Here is a 22,780-nt window from a genome sequence, read left to right on the forward strand (position 1 = left end):
GCTTTTAATTATCGTTATTCTTTGATTCAACATTGTCTTCCTATACTTTGCCTATAAGATAACAAAATTAAAAAAAAATCCTAGCTGTCGAATTAAATCAATGCTTTAAATCTTGTATATCAATAAATTGGATAGCAACGAATTCTTCCAAAAGGTGTATGACCTACTAATAGATGGATGTCCCGTCCAGTCTCTATTAGAAAGGTAAAAATTTTGAATATAATTAACTCCCTCGATTATTATAAAAGTCCAATAAAATTAAAATTATATTTCTTCAAAGAAATTCTAAATGAAAAAGTTTTTAGTCATTTCATTAAGAATGACATCTTTGTTTCTTTTCAAATACATAGGCAAAGGTAACTTACTCGTTCAGCCAGGCAACGACACTGGCCTCAACAAAAAAACAAAACTCTAGTCTATACGTCACATGTAGCTATGTCCTTGGAAGGACATTCCGTATTATCTTGCTTCTTTTCTTATATGGGAACGCGTTTTGAACTGTATTTATATATGGCTGAATAAGTCTGTACATGTCCTTATATTAAAAAAAATAAGGGAAAATATTTTCTTTCTGTGCATCCTCTCTTCCGTCGATTAAAGGGCATTATGGGCAGCGGTCGCTTCGCTGTTTCGGCGATTTCAGGCCGCTCGCTCGTTAGCCACCTTATGACATAAAAAAAAATTGGTCTGGCTTCGTATGATCGAAGTTTGTAATCGATGAAGGCTCGTAGCGCGACCAGACAATTACAGGCGCCATGGCCATGTGTCCAGATCCTTTGCCTTAAACAATTGTTCGTTCAAACCTACCTGCACGACCAAAGGTCGCTTTTAAAAAAAAATGTTCGCCTCCTACACTCCTTGTTCCCAGAAAACGTACCAAAATAAAGGAATGCGGTGCATTAAAGCAAACCTGTTTCTCCATAATAATGAGCAAAAAAAAACATTCACAAAAAACATCTCTCTGGTCAGCTGATTTGCCCGGCTGAGGCGCCCCTCTACCAATGTACTCAATTTGGAACGCATCGCTTATTTATCGTTTTACCACGACACACGATTAACCATTTTTATCAATAAACTTTTGTTAAAATTTAAAGAATAATCATTTTAATGTAAATAAAAATATATATTCTAGTAAAAGTATGATGAAATAACATTACTTACGCTCAATTAAATCAACTTTATCGCTTTAAATTTTATTACATGTAAGATAATTATATTATATTAAATTCAGATTAATAGAAACATCAAATAAGTGATATAAGGATAGATTTTTCAATACTTTATCGTTTAATTTTATATCTTAGTAATGGAGAAATTTACGATAAGTCGAGTTTCATGGTACGGCCACCAGTTGAACGTGTTTGCCTGTCACAGCTGATTCCCGCCAAATCGGGCCTCCGTACGTCAACCGGTCATAGAAATTACAATAAATACTTACTGATAATTGCCATTGTCACTTAAAACTTGTATATTTAACAATAGAAAAGGAGAAGTTGATTTTTTTATTTGCATTTAACAAGCGAAATTTTCAAATAAGATGCATTCTCTCACGTTGCGAACAGCTGATTTTGTCGGGAAGCGTGTCCGCCATTTTGGCGCAGTTCGTTCTGAACCGGTCTGTTACCAAGACGTGATTTTATAATCTCAATTTTATTAAACGGTATTAATACGTGCTTGGTCTTTTTATTGTATGGTAAACATTTTGGAAATTATTAACTTTAACATTTAATATTTTAAGAATTAATGTAGTGTAGGTTAAAATTTGAAATAAGCTAAGGCTGTATAGTCCGTACTTATACTTATGTCATGTGTTTACATTGAACTAATCTCGTACCTAGGATATGCTAAGTCACAATAAGGTGACAAAAGAGCCAGAGTCCACAAATTCGCCGAAACGAGACGCACAGAAAAGGTATATCCCCTTACTTAACCCCCTACATCAAATCTATTCCCTTCTCATCCTTTAATTATAAGTAAAGAGCGGAAGGGTAAGAGAACTAAAGTTAGGAATCCGGAACACAATCAAATATGGCCTTTTACTATAAGTAATTTTTTTTTTTCTTGTTCAATCTTCAAGGTCAACTCAGATAAACGATGCTTCCACATGTTAAAATTGCAATAAGAACATTTTATAATGAAAAAAACCAGGTAATCGCCCACCATCGCTTGGGAAAGCAACCTGATACCCTAAAAACATATTTCAACCTTTACATTATGTCATTTGGGCAACCTGCTTTTGTTAGTTATGGTATACGTAACTATTTTTCATAGACAAATCATTATAATCTTTCTAATATTAAATGTGAATGTTTAGATGTTTGTTAGAAGATATCTCCAGAATGCATAGATGTTACTGCGGCATACATATAGAACATAGTCTGGAAGAACACATAGGCTAATTAAGCTTTTTGTAATTTCCAGTAGATGGATTCGCGGACAGCTTCAAATTTTACCGAAATCCGATGAGCCGTTCTGGAGATACCATCTAACAAACATCTAAACATTCGCATTTATAATATTAGTAAGATTTTGAACGTAAGCACTTAACCTAGTGTAACTTTTAAATTCAGCCTTTGTTTGTAATTTTATTAAAGTGAAGTTTGATCGTTTAATTATGCTTATGTATATCTTCTAAGAAACATCCATCTAAATATTCGCATTTATAATATAAGTAAGATATTGTATGTTTATTTCGTCGGTGGTTCAGGGGTAAAGCACTTGACTTGTAATCTGTAGGTCCTAGATTCGAATCCCGCCATGTACCAATGTGTTTTGCGATTTCCGATTTACATATGTACATTTATCCTATGTTCTTACGGTGAAGGAAAACTTCGTGATGCTGCACATATCTGAACAAGAAATTCAAAGATAAGTGTGATGTCAACCCGCACTTGGCCAGCGTGGTTGATGGCCTAATCACCTTAACTTATAGTAGGCTCCGAGCCCCTCGGTGGGGACGTATAGTGAGCTGATGATGATGTTTATATCTTTTATATTTTTATAAGCAACAGAAGAATAGCTTGTTTTGTGCTAAATATTCTTCAATTGCATTGTCGATCACATCTGGAGTTTGACAAACTGTGAGAAACTCTCGCCAGCAATCTTTAGACCCACAACTACCTGATTTTCTTTGTATTTTGGATTTATATATTGTATAAATGCTATAAGTAACAAGACTTTTCTAACAGTTAACTATTTTAGACAAGGTTATAAAGAAAACGACACAGATGTTGTCATGGATCTCGCGGAATTTGGCATAGATGTACAATATATATAACAGTGGTAGAGCCCGCTTTAACATCTTCGCACGAATCGGCCCGGCTCGCCCGGTGAAATACCACGACTACACAGAAGACAGGCGTCAAGTGCGAAGCTATTCCGCGTACAGTCTGATGAGTGTGCGTCCCGGAGGCCTAATTTAGTCCTCTTTCCCTTCCCACCCTTTTTCTTAGAAGGAAAGGATGGGAAGTGGAAGTGGACTTTCCGGATGAGAGGATGCATGGGAAGGGAAAATATTTTCTTTCTGTGCATCCTCTCTTCCGTCGATTAAAGGTAGGCAACGCATATGCGATTGCGTATGTCTATGGGCAACGGTCATTTCGCTAATTCGCTATTTCAGCGATTTCGGGTGGCCGATTGCTCGTTTGCCACCGTTTGATAAAATAAAAAAAAACTATTTTAGACAGGGTTATTATAAAGAAAACGACACAGATGTTGTCATGGATCTCGTGGAATTTGGCATAGATGTAGTCTGGAAGAACACATAGATTACTAAGTTTTTTAATTCCGCGCGTACAAAGTCGCAGGCGACCGGTAGTACATAAAGATACGCCAATTTTAATAATATGTATATATTAATTTCTTTGACATAGTTTAATAATACGAATTTTTGAATGTGGATAAAACTTTAATTGAATCCAATTGGATCGTTTTTAAATGTATTTGTGGTAAAATGCATTCTTTCATTTAAAATCTTTTTAGACGACTTCAAAATGAAAGAGGTTATTTTATGAATGTTGTAACAAGTGTTGCCATTGAAAAATATTCATTATAATATTGGTAGTCTGAATTTCCCTATAAATTGTGAATTAAATCGCTCTATGGGAAACTATTTAACAAAAAAAATCCTTAAAATTAACTAACATATTATTTTAGGTTAGCTTTTTGTTGCGGCTACATAAAAATGACCGATGAATGGCAGCTACCGTCTATTCAAATAGTAACTAAAACACATAAACGGAATGATAAATATTTAAAACGCAATCTTTTACGACATATTTTATAGGTGTTTTGTTTTTATTTTTATCTTCGGCTTTGTTGCTCCGTGTTTACGATTTGATTGATACGGACCACACACGTTTTGTAATAGTGCCATCTAGTGACGTATTAGAAAAACCCATAGGATTTGTAGTTGTTAAAATTGAAATTTGATTATTAATCTTATTTTTAATTAATATCATATTAACACGCCAATTAAAGCTTTTTATAGTAAAAATCCTTGATCATTGGTCACAATCTCTCAATCATGCTTGATGTAAAATGGAGATTAAATCAAAAATTGTATCCAATAAAAGTAGACATGTCACCGGTCGATTGTGAATTTGTCAGCTTACAAACTAGACATTTGAATCAATAAATGATTCTTCTTCTTCTTTTAGTTGCAATAAATGATTGAATAAGTTATAAGTATTCTGACATTGAGTTACTTCAGTACGTATAAGTTTAAACAACAAACACCATAGTCCCGTTTTGCAACAGAACCAGGTATATTTCTGTGAGAAACATCAATTTGTTCCGCAAATACAGGATAAAATTATTTGCATAGTTCATTCCTGAACGGATGTCGTGTTTGTTAGTAATTTTAAATGTACTTAGAGTGCGTCGGTAAATTAGTTTAAATACACCATCAACCCGACATTTTGTTTACTCGCGTTCTTGGGAAGTTGCGCCTTTGGTGTTGCCAAGTGTTCGTTTTTCCGTTTGTGTTTAATCTGTAATTACCGTATGCTTCGCAACTTTGCAATATTTACACTCTATGCTTGTGTTTCAAGTTAAAGTATTCGAGTCAGGAATATTATTAGATTTCATTTTAAATCTTTGAACGTCAGCCAACATTAGCGCATTTTATAAAGTTTTGTTTTACTTTATCTAATGATATTTACAATTTAAGGATAGGAAATTCCTTTTTTTATATTAACTGTTTTATTGAAATTACTGGTACTTATTTTAGGGTCTAAATTATGCATTGTGTACCTAAAATTCTATAATAACAGACGAATTATTAAAAGAAAATGCGAAAAAGACAGTTTTTGTCGAAAAAATTAAGCAAGGGCAATATTTTCTTAGCCCTTTTCTTAATTTTCTGCACTGACAACATTTCGCACTTTGACACACCTTATTGATACGGTTTGAGTGTTTTTATTGCTTTTCTGTGTTATTTTTTATGAAATAAAGTGAATAATCGTGTTTAAAGCAGTTATTTTAGTGATTGAATTGTTTATTTGTGCTTATTTGAAAAAGGATTATTGAATTAGTAAGGTAATTACTTTAAAAATTTATCAATAGTGTCTTACGATGTCAAGTATGTAATTTTAAAACAATAGTTTTCTGTAAGAGCTTATTATTTTTATTATAAAACTTTTTAACTTAGATTAGAAGGTATAGGATTGTTATTAGTTTCTATTGATGTTTCATTTAGTTTAAAAATTATTTTAAGTTATAAATAAGTACAAGATGTGTGCTTAGTTGATGGCTGAACCATTTTCGTGATTCATACTTTCTCTTGTTATCGGAACAGAAAACTTGTTTGTATTTGTAATTATATTGTTGAATATAGAATTTGCTGTTTAATTATCAATAAATATAACAAGGAAGTATTATTTAAAATTATTCTTGCAATAAAATTGTCAAAATTAGTAGGTAATTATAGGATTTTATATAAAATAATGATTTTAAATAAAAGTAAGTTTAACTTTGATTTAATGTTACTTTTTTTATTTACATAACAAATAAACATTCAGTTTGTTACTGTTAAGAGATGTTTAGTACAAAATCATACTCAGTTTTAAGAAAAAAATTACAATTTGGTTTTGGCTGTGCAATATGTAAGCTTATTTTTAGTATAGATCCCATCATTTCCTTATAAGGAAAAGGGTGGGAATAGAAAGAGGACTAAATTAGGCCTCCAGGACGCACACTCATCAGACGAAACGCGGAATTGCTTCCACTTCACGCCTGTCTTCTGTGTGGTCGTGGTATTTCACCGGGCGAGCCAGGCCAATTCGTGCGAAGATGTTAAAGCAGGCTCTACCACTGTTAAAACACTTTCACGTTGTTTGTGATATCTGAGAGTGTTCTTGGTGATCTGGGATGTTTTACTCTGTATTCATGATCTGCAGTGCATTATCACATGGGAAAATAAACAGATGTCTTAAACTTAATTAACCTCTTAAGGAGGGCTTTAGGCTGTACTCAACAATGTTGTTATACTTTCCAGAGATGGCAGCCCTAACAGATCCTTATGGTACAACTGGACAGCTAACATTGAAGTGGGATCCCAAGAACTTGGAGATCAGAACAACATCGGTGGAGCGCACTTTGGAGCCTCTTGTACTGCAAGTGACTACACTTGTTAACAGCAAGGATAAGACAGCTAAGAAGAAGAGACGTAAGTGACTATTATTATTGACATTTAGTTTTTAATTCCGTATCTTGGAAAGAAAAAAAATAACTTTTAGGATAACTTTGTTGTATGTCTGTTTGTTAAGACCATTTTTCTTAAGAATGCATGGAGGTATTAAGCTGGAATTTATATCAAATACTCAGGTTTACTGTCCCTTACAGCTGTATCGAGTTTCTAAACCCACGCAATCAAAAGATACAGCTGTTTATACCAAAAAACTAGACTTGCAAGGGAATCAAGACCTATAGACTACTTCTTATAGCATAGATAAAGCAAAAATTGCTTTAACTTAATTTTTAGTTATGTCTACTTTTATATCCAAACGGTTTTACGACTCCTAGTCGCATTTGTCTAGATTTTAGTAGCTAGTCATTGGGTACTCCACTAAATTTGGTGACCAGTGAACTGGCTCGTAATTCCTCAATATGTTGGTAATAAATAGTGGTTTATTTTACTTACTAGCTGTCGCCTGCGACACCGTCCGCGTGGAATTATTAAAAAACTTAATTAGTAGCCTATGTGTTCTTCCAAACTATGTTCTATATGTATGCCAAATTTCATCGAGACGTTCAGCCGTTTTGGAGATACCTTCAAACATCCACCCATCTAAACATTCGCATTTATAATATTAGTAAGTTTATATGTATAATTTTCAGCGGGTAAATCTAAGCGTGCAAGTGCTCTAGTTGCAACAGTGGAGCGAGCCACTGAGATCTTCATTGAACGTGGTCAGACCATAGCTTATGAGAATCCAGAGATTACTCAGGAGATGCTTGCTGCTGTGGAGGAGGTCAGGAAAGCTGGTAAGTTGGTAATGAGGTAGTCTTATCATTACAGTCCCCATTGAGTAGATCGGAACCCTAAGTGAGACTATGTGATAGTGAATGCTGGTTCAGTGCAGGACTTCACACATAACTTTAACTTTCTCAGATATGTGCAGCATCACGATGTTTTCCTACATCATAACATTAGATAAATGTACATATGTAAATGTAAAAACATATTGGTAAATGCTGGGATTCGAACCTAGGACCTGCAGACAAGTGAACTGCTTAAACCTCTGAGCCGCAGTCGTTCTCACGCCTCTCTATTTTTGATAACATAAAGAAAACAATATAATTTAAACCGACATTTTGGGGTCAGAAAGCCAAGGGTTAGTTGGGGTCAGATTTCAGTGGATTCAGTTTAGTTATACTGTAAGGTGCGGCGATGTCTCTCGCTGCGCGTGAGTTCTCCGAGGAGCCGTGCGCGTCAGCAGTGCGCAGCGCGATGGTGCGAGCTGCGCGTGCGCTGCTCTCCGCCGTCACACGTCTCCTCATCCTGGCTGATATGGTGGATGTACATCTTCTCCTCGCTAAGCTTAGAGCTGTGAGTATTTAACTATCGCTAGAAACTTTATTATGTGTTCTTCCAGATTGTACTGAACTAGCTGTCGCCTTCGCCTCTGTTCGCGCGGAATTATTATAATAAAAACTTGTAGGTTATGTGTTCTACATGTATGACAAATTTCATCAAGATCTGGTGAGCCGTTCCGGAGATATCTTCAAACAAACATCTAAACATTAGTATGTATGATTTTTGATTATTTAACATTGTTTTCCTATAGGAAATTCATGGGAGTTGGTAGTTGTTTTTGGCGAAAGAAGGACATAGGAAGGGGAAATATCCTCTTTCTGTGCGTCCCCTCCTCTGTTGATTAAAGTTAGGCAACCCATCAGCTATTTTGGATATCTAAAGACAGCGGTTACTTTACTATTTAGTTAAATTCATGTATTTTAAAGTTAATTTACACATAAGAGTGATTCTTACACAGGTGGAAACTGATCTGGATAAGCTGAAGTCAGCATCATCACAATCAGAGCTGGTGGAATCAGCTCGTCAGTTCGGGCGCTCAGCTAACGAGCTGGCCGCGCAGGCAGCTAAGCGTCAGAAGGAGTTGAAAGAACCAAGGATGAAGGATGAACTGGCAGCGGCAAGAGCTGTGCTGAAGAAGCACTCTACTATGCTGCTCACAGCTTCCAAGGTATGCGCAGGAGAACGAAAGGAAATTAATTGACATTGAGTTACTTAGGGCGACTATGTAGATAACGTCATAAAAAACATTTTTTTTGCTTTATTTATCCGTTCTAATGTTCTTAACTCTATGTATTGTAAAGATTAGGTAAACAAAGTGTGGGGTTTGGGGGTGGGGTTAAATAACTTACAAGCGTGTTGACAGCTCAGGGGTTAAGCAGTTGATTTGTCCGCAGGACCTGGGTTCGAATCCCGGCATGTAGCAATAGTTACATATGTACATTTATCTTATGTTACGGTGAAGGAAAACATCGTGATGCTGCACATATCTGAGAAAGTCAAATGTGTGAAGTCTTGCACTGGACCAGCATTCACTATCACATATCACTAAGGGTAGACTCTGATCTCAATGGGGACATATAGTAAGCTGCACACGGGTAGGTCCTGGGCAATCGCCCTGGGCCTACCTGCCACCCTAACACCGTACTGTTTGTACATGTCAGGTATATGTGCGTCACCCGGAGCTGGCCGCTGCTAAAGCTAACAGGGACTTTGTTCTGCGCGCTGTTTGCTCAGCGGTAGACACCATATCAGCTGTCGCACAAGGACGACCGCTGCCAGCTGGGGGTCAGTACAAAAACTTCTACAGCTTTATATACAGGGTCAAAAAAAGGATGTTTTTTTTCATATGTTATTTAAGACTATGTTCTATATCTGTGTCAAATTTCAATAAGATTTGTTGAAGAGTTGCCGAATACTTTCCTATATTAGAGGTAGCCTATGTGTTTTTCTAAACTATGTTTTAGATTTATGCCAAATTTCAAAAAGGTCTGTTCAGCAGTTCTGGAAATACCTTCTAACAAACATGCATCTAAACATTCGCATTTATAATATTAGTTAGTAATCAAGTACAGTCAGGTACTTTTACGGTGTACAACTTACATAAAAATTGTGTAACAACTCGTAATAAATGTATAAAACTAGAAAACACATCGTTATTTATCTCTGTTTATATGTATACTATCTATTGCCCGCGATTTCGTCTGTGCGGTGTTCTTCCAGACTATGTTCTATGCCTGTGTCAAATTTCAGCGAGATTCTTAGTCTTTCTCGAGATACTACAACATCCATACATTCAAACATGTATTTATAATATTTGGCAACTTTTTTTAGTAGTTTATAATAAATTTCAGCCAACAATCGCCCTCCTATTGAAGGTCCCGGGGAATTGGCTCAAGCGCTCGATGATTTTGATGTAAGTATAACTCACGATATAAATTTAATATGAGAAATGAGAATAGCAGTATATGTCTTTCTCTCATACAAAAGTTATATCTTTCCATCTCTTTCATGTAACGATGAACATTCTGAATGTAGTATATCTCTTTCTCTCATGTATACTTGATATGTTGTATCTGTGTGATGTAACGATGTGGTGTCAGGAGCGCATGGTGATGGAGCCTCTCGCGTACTCTGAACTGCGCACGCGACCCTCGCTGGAGGAGCGACTGGAGTCCATCATCAGCGGCGCTGCACTCATGGCTGATAGTTCCTGCACCAGGTAAACATAGACTTTATGACCTGGTAGGCATAAGTTACTAGCGGCCTACTCTAGATAGAATTTAATGCGATAATAGCCTTTCTAAGGAAAATATCGTGATGAAATTTTCGGATATTTAAAAAATTTTAATTAAAATTATGCACGCTTATTGCAGTGGGTATGGGGCTTAGTGACTTAGGGTAGACAAAAGTAGAGAGGCTAGTACCTTGGGTTGAGTAAAGTGGGGGGCTGTCCTAGACGTAGAGTAAAGTGGGGGACGTGGCCTAGTGACTTAGGGTACAGTAAAGTTGGTGCCATAGGCTAGTGACTAAGGGTAGAGTAAAGTGGAGGGGGGACGTGGCCTAGTAACTTAGGGTAGAGAACATTGGGTATCGGGTCTAGTAAATCAAGGTAGAGGGCAGTGGGAGACAGGGCCTAATGACCTTGGTTGACTAAAATGTGGAGGGGCTAGTGGTAGTAGGTAGGTCCAGGCGAGCACTGGGCACGTGTGTGAGTTATGTTGTATGTATGTGCAGGGACGAGAGACGCGAGCGCATCGTGGCGGAGTGCAACGCGGTGAGACAGGCGCTTCAGGAGTTGTTACACGAGTACATGACCAATGTGAGTTATACTAAATTCTACTTTATCTCTATTGTGTTTAGGTTCAACTTAATTTCCTTATTGAAAAAACTACAAAATTGAATCTTAATCACTGTATCTTTAGTAACCAGTGAAGGTCGGTGGGCTCAAGGGTTAAGCGGTTAACTTGTAATCAGGTCCTGGGTTCGAATTCCGGCATACCAATATGTTTGTACATATGTACATTTATCGTATGTTGTTACGATCAAGGAAAACACCGTGATGCTGCACATATCTAAGAAAGTCAAAGATATGTGTGAAGACCTGCACTAGACCAGCATTCAATATCACATAGTCTCACTTAGAGTAGACCCTGACCCCAGTGGGGACCTAGAGATGATGATGATGATGATCCTTAGTGATAAGGTTGAGTTTACTTTACAGGCAGGTAAAGCTGAGCAGTCTGAGGGTCTGGAGCGTGCTATAGAACATATGTGCCGTAAGACGCGCGACTTGCGTCGTCAACTGCGCAAGGCGGTCGTCGACCACGTCTCTGATAGGTGAGGGCGGAATATTCCCTGACTATTTAATAGGTTAAATATGACATTTGTAGTTTTATGGTAAGGTGTTTAAAATTGATTTAAAGTGAATGTGGACTTCAAATATATTGGAATTCAATTTAATTGTCAAGAATAATCGATGTTTTTCTATTTATTTTCTTGGAATATCCTTAGTGTTTATAAAGAAAAAAGATGAACTGATGAGACATTGTAACTTAGAAGAATTAATTATACGAAATTTGAATAAAGTGAATCAATTTTGTATTTTAAACTTTAAAAAAAAAATTATCTCCTTAACAAGGTTACGTATAATTTAGGCAAAGTCTCAAATATGACTTAACTTGTTGTTTTCAGCTTTTTGGAGACGAATGTACCTCTCCTGGTGCTGATGGAGGCAGCTCGCAATGGCAATGAGAAGGAAGTGGAGGAGTACGCCATTGTGTTCACTGAACATGCCAACAAACTGGTCGAGGTGAGGCAGTACAGTTGCATGTCTTGCTATCTGCCGTCATGGAAGTGGGAGGAGGGGGGCATGAAGTGTGACATTGTATGACAAGGGGTTGGGGAGGGTATGACGTCACACTAACGGGGGTCTTAAATATGACATGATTCCCATGAAATTCCTGTGACGTTATTTATGGACCATATTATAAATGCGTGGATAAATGAATGGATCTTGATGAAATTTGGCAAACAAATCTTACTAATATTATAAATGCGAATGTTTAGATGGATGGATGTTTGAATTTACCTCCAAGCGGTTGAATGGATGTCAATAAATTTGTCATACATATAGAACATAGTCAGAATGAACACATAGACTACTATTTTTTTAATGCCGCGGAAGGAGTCGCTGGCGACCACTAGTCGAACATAATCTTGAGTAACACATGATAAATTTCTTTATCTTTTTTTATAATTTTACGCAGAAAAAATCGCTGGTAAAAGTTAGTTTATATTAGTAATATAAACTACATCACTGCAAACGAACCTGATTGTACTTTAGTGGATTTTTTTTTAACTTCAATGAAATGTGATTTGATGATATTTAGCAGTTTTTCTATAAAATATATTTGAATAACTTGGCAGGTGGCGAACTTAGTCTGCTCAATGTCAAACAATGAAGACGGCGTGAAGATGGTGCGTCATGCAGCCGCGCAGATAGAGGCGCTCTGTCCACAGGTGAGAGCGAGATAGATGTATACACGCAGCACAACGTGCGACAGAGACAGAGGCGGTGTCTTCTTAAGTGGAAGCGAGATAGATGTAAACACCAAGTGTAAAGTGTGACAAAGATAGACGTGCTGTAGAATTTGAGGTACATTGTGCGTAGGTTAATGATGAATTTATGGTCGGTTAATATTATTCCAGTCCAGCGATTCCGAAATCACTTCAGGATTATAACTGGAACAATGTAAACAATTTTTTATTCCAGTAATCCAGTCGTTATTCGTGTTGACTGTACTGGAATAGTGTAAATAGAAAATTAGCATACAGATGTTATTCTTGGCAATCACTGATCTCTATAAATGTATAAGCGATTGCTTGGAAATTAAAACTTTTCTTTTATTTCTTAAATAGTAATATAGGATTTAAGGAATAATTCTGAATATGTATGTATGTATGTATGTACGTATGCAGGTGATAAACGCAGCTCGTGTGCTGGGCGCGAGGTGCAGGTCTCGCGTGGCTCAGGACAACGGCGCTGCGTTCGCGGCCGCCTGGGACGCCGCGGTGCGCCTGCTGACGCTCGCCGTCGATGACGTCACCACTATTGATGACTTCCTTGCTGTTAGCGGTAAACGCATATGTCTATACCCCCACCACCACCGTCACATTACCACCACCGTCACATTACCCCCACACCACGCTCACACCAACACCACAACATTAACCCCAGCTTTACCCTCACATTTACCCCCAAAATACACCCACACCACCATAACACCCCCACTTTACCCCTATCTTACACCCCCACCTTACTCAAACAATACCCCCACATCACCAAGTCACCACCACATAACACTCTCATTTTACTCTTAATTACCCTCACATTACCCACAAATTACCCTCATATTACCCCCACACCACTCCCTCACTGTTTAAATTAACAGCAGAATGCCTTTTCTACTTTTTTACTGAAGTACTGAAGATATCTCCTACAAACATCCATCTATACATTTGCATTTATAATATTAGTAAGATAGAGACTTTCTTATAGAGAATCATATCCTGGAGGACGTGAACAAATGTGTGGTGGCGCTGCAAGAGGGAGATCCTGACTCCTTGGAGAGAACTGCTGGTGCTATACGTGGGAGAGCGGCAAGGTAACTTAATAATTCCTTATATAGTTGAAACATTATAAAAGAAATGGATAAGAGACAACGCCATCTAGTTATCATTACCGCTTTAACATGTTCACACGAATTGTCCCGGCTCGCTCAGTGAAATACCACGACCACACAGAAGACAGGCCTCAAGTGCGAAGCTATTCCAACTACAGTCTGATGTGTGTGCGTTCCAGAGGCCTAATTTAGTCCTCATTCCCTTCCCACCCTTTTTCTTATGAGGAAAGGATGGGAAGTGGAAGTGTACTTTCCGGATGAGAGGATGCATGGAAAGGGAAAATATTATCTTTCTGTGCATCCTCTCCTCCGTCGATTAAAGGTAGACAACGCATATGCAATTGCGTATGTCTATGGGCTACGGTCACTTCGATATTTCAGCGATTTCAGGTGACCGCTCGTTTGCCACATTATGATATAAAAAAAATCTAGTTATCAAGGCGTTGACTACTTCTAAACAACGCCATCTAGTAATAGACATTGTAACCGTTTAAATGCGAATAGCGCCACCTAGTGATTAAAACATTGAAATTGTATATATGTAAACAGCGCCATCTATTTGATATAATAAAATTTTCTCTACTCCCAGGGTATGTTCTGTGGTGACACAAGAGATGGACAACTACGAGCCTTGTATCTACACCAAGCGAGTTCTTGAAGCTGTCACCGTGCTGAGAGACCAGGGTAAGTTATGTTTATCTTCTAGAGCAGTCTTTCTTGTGTGCGCTGCAGGTCTCAAGTTGCTGGTTATAGTAAAAGTTTTCGTTTAGAATTCTCCGTTAATATACATATATAGGTCACAATAATTAATTAATATAATTTGAAGTTATAGTGGTTTTTAAATATGTGAAAATATGGCAGCGCTAAATAACATATTTATTCTCAAAGTGGGCAGTAGACAAAATAAGTTTGGGAACCACTGGTTTAGAAGGAGAAAAGACAGAGGAAAAACTCATATGTACTCAGAGAAGATAAATGCGAATGTTTAGATGGATGGATGTTAGAAGATATCTCCAGAACTGCTGTATGGATTTTGATGAAATTTGTCATATTTGTAGAACATAGTCTAGAACACATAGGCTTATTAAGTTTTTTTTTAATTCAGTGCGTATGAAGTCGTGGGCGACTGCTAGTTTAGATATAAAAATGACTTATCAAGTTCAGTCTGATAATATTGTGAGTTTTTTTGCCTTTAAGTGTCTAGAAATCCTAGATCTAGGTACTAATGTGAACGTAAATAGGTCTAAGACATCAGACCGACATCGACTCCGAAACAACAATCGTACGATGTAGACTACAAGAAGAGAAATTTCTTACTTTTGAGGCTATTCATGACATTTTATTGGTTTTTATTAGGTTTTTTTTTGGGAATGTTTTTTTCTGAAGACAGCTTTTTTTAAGACTGTTGTGATTAACACCAATTTCAATTTAGTAGTTTTTTTTGGGAGTAAATGATAGATAAAGTCGTATTTCTGTTAAAAATATATTTATTTTAATAATAATGTCATGAAAATATCAAATGATTGCACAAAGATGGCACTTTTTGGGAGATTTTCACGTTTGTTACGAAATACAGTGTAACTTGAGTACGCGTGTGATTCTTCTCGCTTGTAGAGGTTTCTCTAACCCGAGTTTCTCGCTTATGGACGCTCAGGACCTGACAATTCTCGCTTATAAAAGTTTTTTACTTATTTCAAGTTTTTCTAGTTTCTACTTCGCCTTTTGATATACTTGATATTATAAAAATGCTTATAATTGTATGAAAACTTATCTTTTTTTATTTAAAAATAAGCATTTATTCTATAAATCTAGATTTTTTTCTTTTATAGATCATTTTTAAAGTTTAAATTACGTATTTATGGTAAAATTTATATAGGTGTCCCACAAGGTACCAATTTTGGACCAAGTTTTTTGATGATTTTTTTTTGTTTTAAATCAAATGTCTAGGTAATTTTAAGGTAAATTTCAAACAATGAAATAAAATATAAAACTTATATTAATATCCGTTATCACAGGAATCTTCACAATTACTAAGAAAAATGAGTATTTAATTCATAAAACATAAATTAAAATCGATTCTTATTCTTGATTGATGAACGTAATATCGATTTTATAAAATTGTTATCGATTTTTATGATGGAATCGATAAGAATTTTAGACAATCGATTTCATTGTGTAGTACTTATTATATTGTGTCTCGGTTTTGTCAAACAGAATGAAAGAGATGCAACTATTGATTACACTAGATTCCAGATAAGCGAGAAACCAAAAGATATTTTCTCGCTTATAGAGGTAACTCTCCCAAGTTTCTCGCTTATAAAGGTTTCTTGCTTATCCAGTCACATATTCTGTTTATATTGATGATGGGGTAGTTTCTTAGTTTTCTGGTGGTGGAGGGTGGGCCCTGATGTACTCCAAAGCCTTGAGGATAGCTTCAGGGATCGGTGGTGGTGTTGGTAAATGGGAACCCTGGAAATAAATGTATTAAGTTAAAACTACACTTTAAAATACGAGATTTTTAGGGTCCATACCACGATGGGAAAACCGGAATACTTAGGTGACTTTGTTGTCCGTCTGTCTGTTAATAAACCTTTTTTTGGTAGAGTAATAGTTCGACTTATTCATTTGGATTAACCTGAATAACAAGAGGGTTATGTTTTTATGTATGTAAGCTTTACAGCGTCGTATGAGCGTCGGTGGCTCAGTGGTCAAGTACTTGACTTGCAATCTGCAGGTCCTGGGTTCGAATCCCGCCATGTACCAATGTGTTTTTCGATTTCCGATTTACATATGTACATTTATCCGACGTTCTTACGGTGAAGGAAAACATCGTGATGCAACCTGCACATGTCTGAGAAGAAATTCAATGATATGTGTGAAGTCAACCAACCCGCACTTGGCCAGCGTGGTTGACTACGGCCTTATCACCCTTAACTTAGGGTAGGCTCCGAGCCCCTCGGTGGGGACGTATAGTGAGCTGATGATGATGATGATGAAGCTTTACAGTGGTAGAGCTTGCTTTAACATCTGCACGGATTATCCTCGCTCAGTGAAATACCACGACCACACAGAAGACACGCCTCAAGTGCGAAGTAATTCCAACTACAGTCTGATGAGTGTGCGTGTCGGAGGCCTAATTTAGTCTTCTTTCCTTTCCCACTCTTTTTCTTATAAGGAAAGGATGGGAAGTGGAAGTGTACTTTCCGGATGAGATGCATGGAAAGGGAAGATATTTTCTTTCTGTGCATCCTCTCTTCTGTTGATTAAAGATAGGCAACGCATATACAATTGCGTATGTCTATGGGCAACGGTCACTTCGCTATTTCAGCGATTTATAAATGCGTATGTTTACATGTATGTTTGTCAGAAGGTACATCCAGAACAGCTCAACGGATCTCGTTGTAATTTAACATACATATAAAACATAGTCTGGAAGAAATAGGCTACTAATTAAGCTTTTTTTTTTATTTTCCGCGCGGACAGTCTCGGGCGATAGCTAGTACGTTCATATTGGCACTTTTTCCTTGTAATAACTGTGATTCTATACATTTTATGTTAGAATGTATTTATTACCTGCACTTGATATCCGTTTTCATCAGCTGTGTATTGTAATTCGACAACTTCGCCGTTGGGTGCGGTCCATCTAGCCTGACCTTGAGCGGTCTGAGCTGAGTTCTCCTGTGAATCAGTAAGATAAGATGAGGCGTAGATACAAAATTACTCGTTAACTTTCAGTTTCTGAGACTAAAATTCATGTTTAATTTACTTTTAGCTCTGTTTTTATTAAAGATGATATAAGAAAACCATAGTTAATCTTATTAATACTATAAATGCGAATGTTTAGATGGATGTTTGTTAGAAGGTATCTCCAGAACAGCTGCATAGATCTTGATGAAATTTGGTATAGATGTAGAACATAGTCTAGAAGAATACATAGTTCTTTTTTTCAATTTCGCATAGATAGAGTCGCAGGCGACAGCTAGTTTTACTATAATATAGATGCGAATGTTTAGATGTATGTTTGTGAAATGGTATCTCTAGAACAGCTGCTTTTAGATGAAATTTAGCAAAGATATATAACAGTCTAGAAGAGCACATAGGCTAGTCATTTTTTTTAAATCCTTGCAGACGGTGTCCCGGTTGATAGCTAGTTTATTTAAAATAAAGTACTAACCGATTGCGGGTTTTTCAAAGCACCGGTTTCCTGAGCTGATATACCATTTTCAGTCTCGATAGCCCATTGGTATTGTCCCTCGAGACCTACATCCTGGTCCTGTCTGAGGATCTTAGCGTCCGCCTCAGGAGACCTGGTCAGGATGTGGGATACATCTGCTGCTACGCACGCCACCAAGGCTGTGATGATGAGGAGTTTCTGAGGATAGAAGAGTTTCATATAAAGCCAATAGCTTAATGGTTAAGGGTACATCCAATCGCATGGTTCAAAGTATTTGTTAGAAGGTATCTCCAGAACGGCTTAACATATCTCGTTTGTCATAGATGTAGAACATAGTCTGGAAGAACACATTGGCTACTAATTATTTTTTTATAATTCCGCGCGGACAAAATCACGGGCGACAGCTCGTATTAAAAAATAATAATTTTAAAAGGTGTAAATTCCAAATAAATCGTTTATGTTAAAATGTTTTCTTTTTGATGAACAAAACTTCATTTCTGTCTACTCATTATTTGTACGGCAAATCATTTTTTAACTAGTAACACCGCGGTATTCAATAATATTGTATGTAAAATGTTTCGTAAGTTCAAGTCGAGAGCGTCTTGAAGATGTCATAAACATAACTCGTTTTAGGTTGAGGTTATATTATAAGCGGTAGCGGGTAACTTGTATTTTATGATTTTAATACAAATTGCATTTACGAAAGTATTTCTACTAAAAAAGTATCTATGTTTGCTATACTTATATTATAAAGAGAAAAAAATGTTTGTTTGAGTGTCATTAGACTCTCCGACCGAAACTCAAGCGGTTTGAAAAATACTTTCACTGTTGTGAATCTACACTATCCCAGGGTGACAATTCCGCGCGCATACAGTCTGGGGCAATAACTAGTAAATTAAAAAATAAAAGTTATAAAACTCAATGTAATATTCTAATATAAACCAAGGCCATAGTCAAGCAACCCGCACTTGACCAGCGTGGTTGACTATGGCCTAGTCTACCTTAACTTAGGGTAGGCTCCGAGCCCCTCAGTGGGGACGTATAGTGAGCTGTTGATGGTGATTAATATAAACGATTTCTATGCTATCACAATATTCTTAAAAAAAATCAGTTATTTAAACAAATAACATCGAAATAAAAGCGATCCAAATAAATAATGGAATTTCTATAACATTATATTCACTCTGTTAAATTCAACTATTAGTTACTACTATGTTAGTACAAAATTTTAGAATTCCGCTTCGCTTATTTATGTAACCCTACCTTTATCACTTAATGAATAACTAAAATGTCAGCTTGTGAACCTACACGATAATTCACCTGACTTATCGTAAATATCACTTGAAGTACGTCCCGCACCGGACGCACCGGACGCACCGCACGCACGGATTAAACGGATATGCTACGTCTTGTGTGTCTTACTAATATTATAAATGCGAATGTTTAAATGGATGGATAGATGTTTAAAGATATTTTAAGAACTGCTGAATGTTTCTCGATTATATTTATATGTTATTTACCTCGTTTAGGTTTTAGAATTTTAACTATTTTAATACGCATTTGACTAGTGTTGTTTATGAAGTTTGAATTATCGATAAAAAAAATTTATTTTTTATTTTTATTAATAAAAAATATTAAATCAATAAAGTATATACGTTACTGTTATTATTGTTGATTATATAATAGAATTGAAAGTGAAGAGAAGAATTTAAATATAAAAGAAATATATATTTTTGTTACATTTTTACGCCAATTCCTTTTTTATTCATTCCAGTATTTTTTATGCTGGTAAAAAAAAACTAAATTTAAAGAACAATGAAAGCGTAGTTAAATAGACAGTAGTACGACTAACCGTGAGTTTCTGAGACCAAACTTAAAACAGAGTATTCAAATTTTCGTGAAACACTTATCCTGATGAAGGCCCCCGATGGGCTAGAAACTAGTCGGTGCCGCCACCGGACGAATATACGTGAGTGTTTAGCTGTTTTTATATCAGTTTAAAACAGATTGTTATCTCTGTTTCATCAAAGATAAAAGACAAGGATGACGATATGTCAGATACAGAGATTTGGTGTCAGAAACCGATGGTAAATAAACGTGTTTTGAGTATGTAGTATGTTGTCTAATAGTATTAGTACTTCACTATCTTTTTCTGCCCTTGTTTAAAACTAATACGGTAAAATATTAATCCTATTTCACTTTTCGATAAAAAAAAATATCGATAAACACTGACATCACTAAACTCACCATATTGATTAGTGACGGCCTGTACACAACTGCAGTGTGAACGGTGGCCGCAACTTATATATGCTCAGGATGACACCGCGAGGTCATAGGTGATGGTATGGGAGATGAGTAGGGTGACAATAAGTTTATTATCCATCGCTCGTGACTGTCCGCGCGGAATAAAAAAAACTTAGTAACTACTCTTTCAGACTATATTTTACATATGTGACAATTCAGCGAAGTCCATACAGCCTTTCTAGAGAATTTCTACCAAACATATATCCATCCATCTATCCATACATTCACATTAATAAAATTAGTAAGATTTTTTTGACTAAATAGACTCCGAAACTACTGAATTAATTTGAACAATTCTTTGAATGTTAGAAAGTTCACTATCCCCCGATGATATAGGATATTTATTATTAGTTTATTTTTAACTCATTGCGGACGCAGTCGTGGGCGACAGCTAGTATCTTATGTTTGTTGAAATTGGAACAATTTCATATGATTTATATATGAAATAAGGTTCATATTCAACCAATTTGACATTTTTATGCCATTCATTGCTGTTCTCGTTATATTAAGTTCCCATTTATTTGCTTTCGAGTTATAATATTATAAAAATTGTCCCACGATTATTATGGACATCCTAGTATTCTGTAAGACAGGATCGAGACTGAATTTATTAAAGTCTACTGTCTTATAAGTTTATAGTACACAATTATAATATCTACTTGTTGGTAACAATTTTTGTTGATAAGACTAACTGTCGTCCGCGACTCCGTCCGCGCGGAATTTAAAAAAAAGTAGCCTATGTGACAAATTTCAACAAGATCCGTGCAGCTGTTCTGGAGATACCTTCTAACATACATACAAACATTCTCATTTATAATATTAGTAAGATTGGTTTATAATTTTCTGTCGTCTTATATGTTTAGTTGAAATATAAACTCACCATATTAACAATTTTTCGGTGACGTGTATTTTTTTAACATAACTACAATTAAGTAATACTTAAATCAACTTTCCATATACGTTACTTGTCCTGTCGACCCCTTGTAGCCTGCGGCTTGAAGATGTCATTGTAACCAAAGATATTATGAAATTGTCTGCTTTTTATCTGAATTACTCAAATATATGTAAGTTTCTTTATGACCTTTTAAAGATTTTGAAAAGTGATTATCGATTCGAATTATTCCCTTAAGTGTCATAATTTTTTCATCATCATCAGCTCACTATGCGTCCCCACTGAAGGTCTTGGAGACTATCCTAAGTTAGATTACGTCATAGTCAATACTGACCCACTGCTGGTTTGATTTTTCACAGCTCCAAGGTACAGTAGACCTTATAATTTGACATTATTCCCACAAAAGGGTCTTACAGACAGAGAGATAGATGGACAACAAAGATATCCTATATTTTTACCTTTTGAAGTACGGAAAACTAAAAAGAGATGTCATTTTGCATTATGTATATTTTTTTATGCACGGCATACAGGGTTTTATGTTAATTAAAATAAGTTAACTCTTATTACCAGTTAAGTTAGTTAATTTTATAATATAAAAATGTTAAGCAATATTAAGTTAACGTCTGATGAGTAAAAAATGTTGATAATCTTAGCCTACTGTACGACCGTCACCCTGCGCGTGGGTGTCGAGCCATAACACCATCGGGGGCATACGCGGAAGCGGAAAGCGGGACAAAATAAATCTAGTAATAAAAGTACCTTTCAGCTTTAAGAACATTATTTTAACGGTGGTTGACGCCAACACATCTGTTGCACGAATAGGCCTCGCCCGGTGTAATACCACGACCACACAGAAGACACGCCTCAAGTGCGAATCAATTCCCCGTACAGTCTCATGAGTGTGCGTCCCGGAGGAGTAATTTTATTCTTCTTTGTTCCATCCTTATAAGAAAGGGAAGGGAAAGTGAATGTTATAGAGGAGGGGACGCATAGGAAAGGGAAATATTATCTTTGCGTCCCCTCTGTCGATACGCATAACCCGGAGGGGTTTGCAGAGAACATGATTTCGATTCTTTGTAATTTAACATAGTATTTTACGCAAGATCTTTTGAATATTACTACTTACTAATATTATAAATGCGAATGTTTAGATGGATATATGTTTGTTAGAATATCTCCAGAACGGCTGACTGGATCTCGATGAAATTTGGCATACATATAGAGCATAGTCTGGAAGAACACATAGACAACTAATTAACTTTTTTTTTAATTCCGCGCGGACGGAGTCGCGGGTAACAGCTAATTTAAATTACTTTTATCAGTAGTATAAAGGCTAAATCTTGACGCGGGATAAACGTGTTTCGTGGCCCCATGTGATACTGTCGCAAGATGTCATGAAAGGAGGCTGTGTCGCCTTGGCGGGGCATCTCTTGCTTAACTCCCGATTATCCATAACTTATTTGTTGTTAACTAACATAATTGAACTGGTTAACTTTTTTGTTAAGCGTTTTTTAACCGACTCTTAGAGTGTAATGTTTATCATAGAATCAGCTTATTATAAAGAAATTTTGCAGTTTGGTTTTCAAGTAAAAATCTCTTTAACAAGGTTTCAATGTGAATAAAATCTGTTCAAAACTTTTTAGAGGCTTTTTATAAATGTGAATATTTAGATGGATGGATGTTTGAAGGTA

The 22,780-nt window shown here is 36.3% G+C and overlaps 2 protein-coding genes across 4 annotated transcripts in view; one reads left to right on the plus strand and one right to left on the minus strand.

Annotated features, from left to right (window-relative positions):
• Positions 1 to 5,389: 5,389 nt before the first annotated feature.
• alpha-Cat (catenin alpha) overlaps positions 5,390 to 22,780 on the plus strand; it is a 43,485-nt gene continuing 26,094 nt past the window's right edge. For all 3 annotated transcript variants that reach the window (XM_013307962.1, XM_013307960.1, XM_013307961.1), the window contains exons 1-15: positions 5,390 to 5,538; positions 6,497 to 6,667; positions 7,339 to 7,485; positions 7,884 to 8,050; positions 8,496 to 8,705; positions 9,199 to 9,322; positions 9,889 to 9,950; positions 10,138 to 10,256; positions 10,772 to 10,856; positions 11,259 to 11,374; positions 11,729 to 11,846; positions 12,464 to 12,556; positions 13,016 to 13,172; positions 13,596 to 13,701; positions 14,309 to 14,403. In XM_013307962.1, coding sequence (XP_013163416.1) covers positions 6,499 to 6,667; positions 7,339 to 7,485; positions 7,884 to 8,050; positions 8,496 to 8,705; positions 9,199 to 9,322; positions 9,889 to 9,950; positions 10,138 to 10,256; positions 10,772 to 10,856; positions 11,259 to 11,374; positions 11,729 to 11,846; positions 12,464 to 12,556; positions 13,016 to 13,172; positions 13,596 to 13,701; positions 14,309 to 14,403 — 1,768 coding nt within the window. In that variant the 5' untranslated portion in view covers positions 5,390 to 5,538; positions 6,497 to 6,498. The remainder of the gene's footprint in view (positions 5,539 to 6,496; positions 6,668 to 7,338; positions 7,486 to 7,883; positions 8,051 to 8,495; positions 8,706 to 9,198; positions 9,323 to 9,888; positions 9,951 to 10,137; positions 10,257 to 10,771; positions 10,857 to 11,258; positions 11,375 to 11,728; positions 11,847 to 12,463; positions 12,557 to 13,015; positions 13,173 to 13,595; positions 13,702 to 14,308; positions 14,404 to 22,780) is intronic.
• On the minus strand, positions 15,698 to 20,162 carry CPR6 (cuticular protein RR-1 motif 6). Its single transcript, NM_001312267.1, is given in 4 exon segments — positions 15,698 to 16,188; positions 17,293 to 17,397; positions 17,894 to 18,091; positions 20,141 to 20,162. Coding segments are annotated over 4 exon segments (399 nt in total). The 5' UTR covers positions 20,144 to 20,162; the 3' UTR covers positions 15,698 to 16,095.

This window comes from Papilio xuthus, unplaced genomic scaffold, assembly GCF_000836235.2.
Source record: "Papilio xuthus unplaced genomic scaffold, Pxut_1.1 DF828037.1, whole genome shotgun sequence".
Classification (NCBI taxonomy): Eukaryota; Metazoa; Arthropoda; class Insecta; order Lepidoptera; family Papilionidae; genus Papilio; species Papilio xuthus.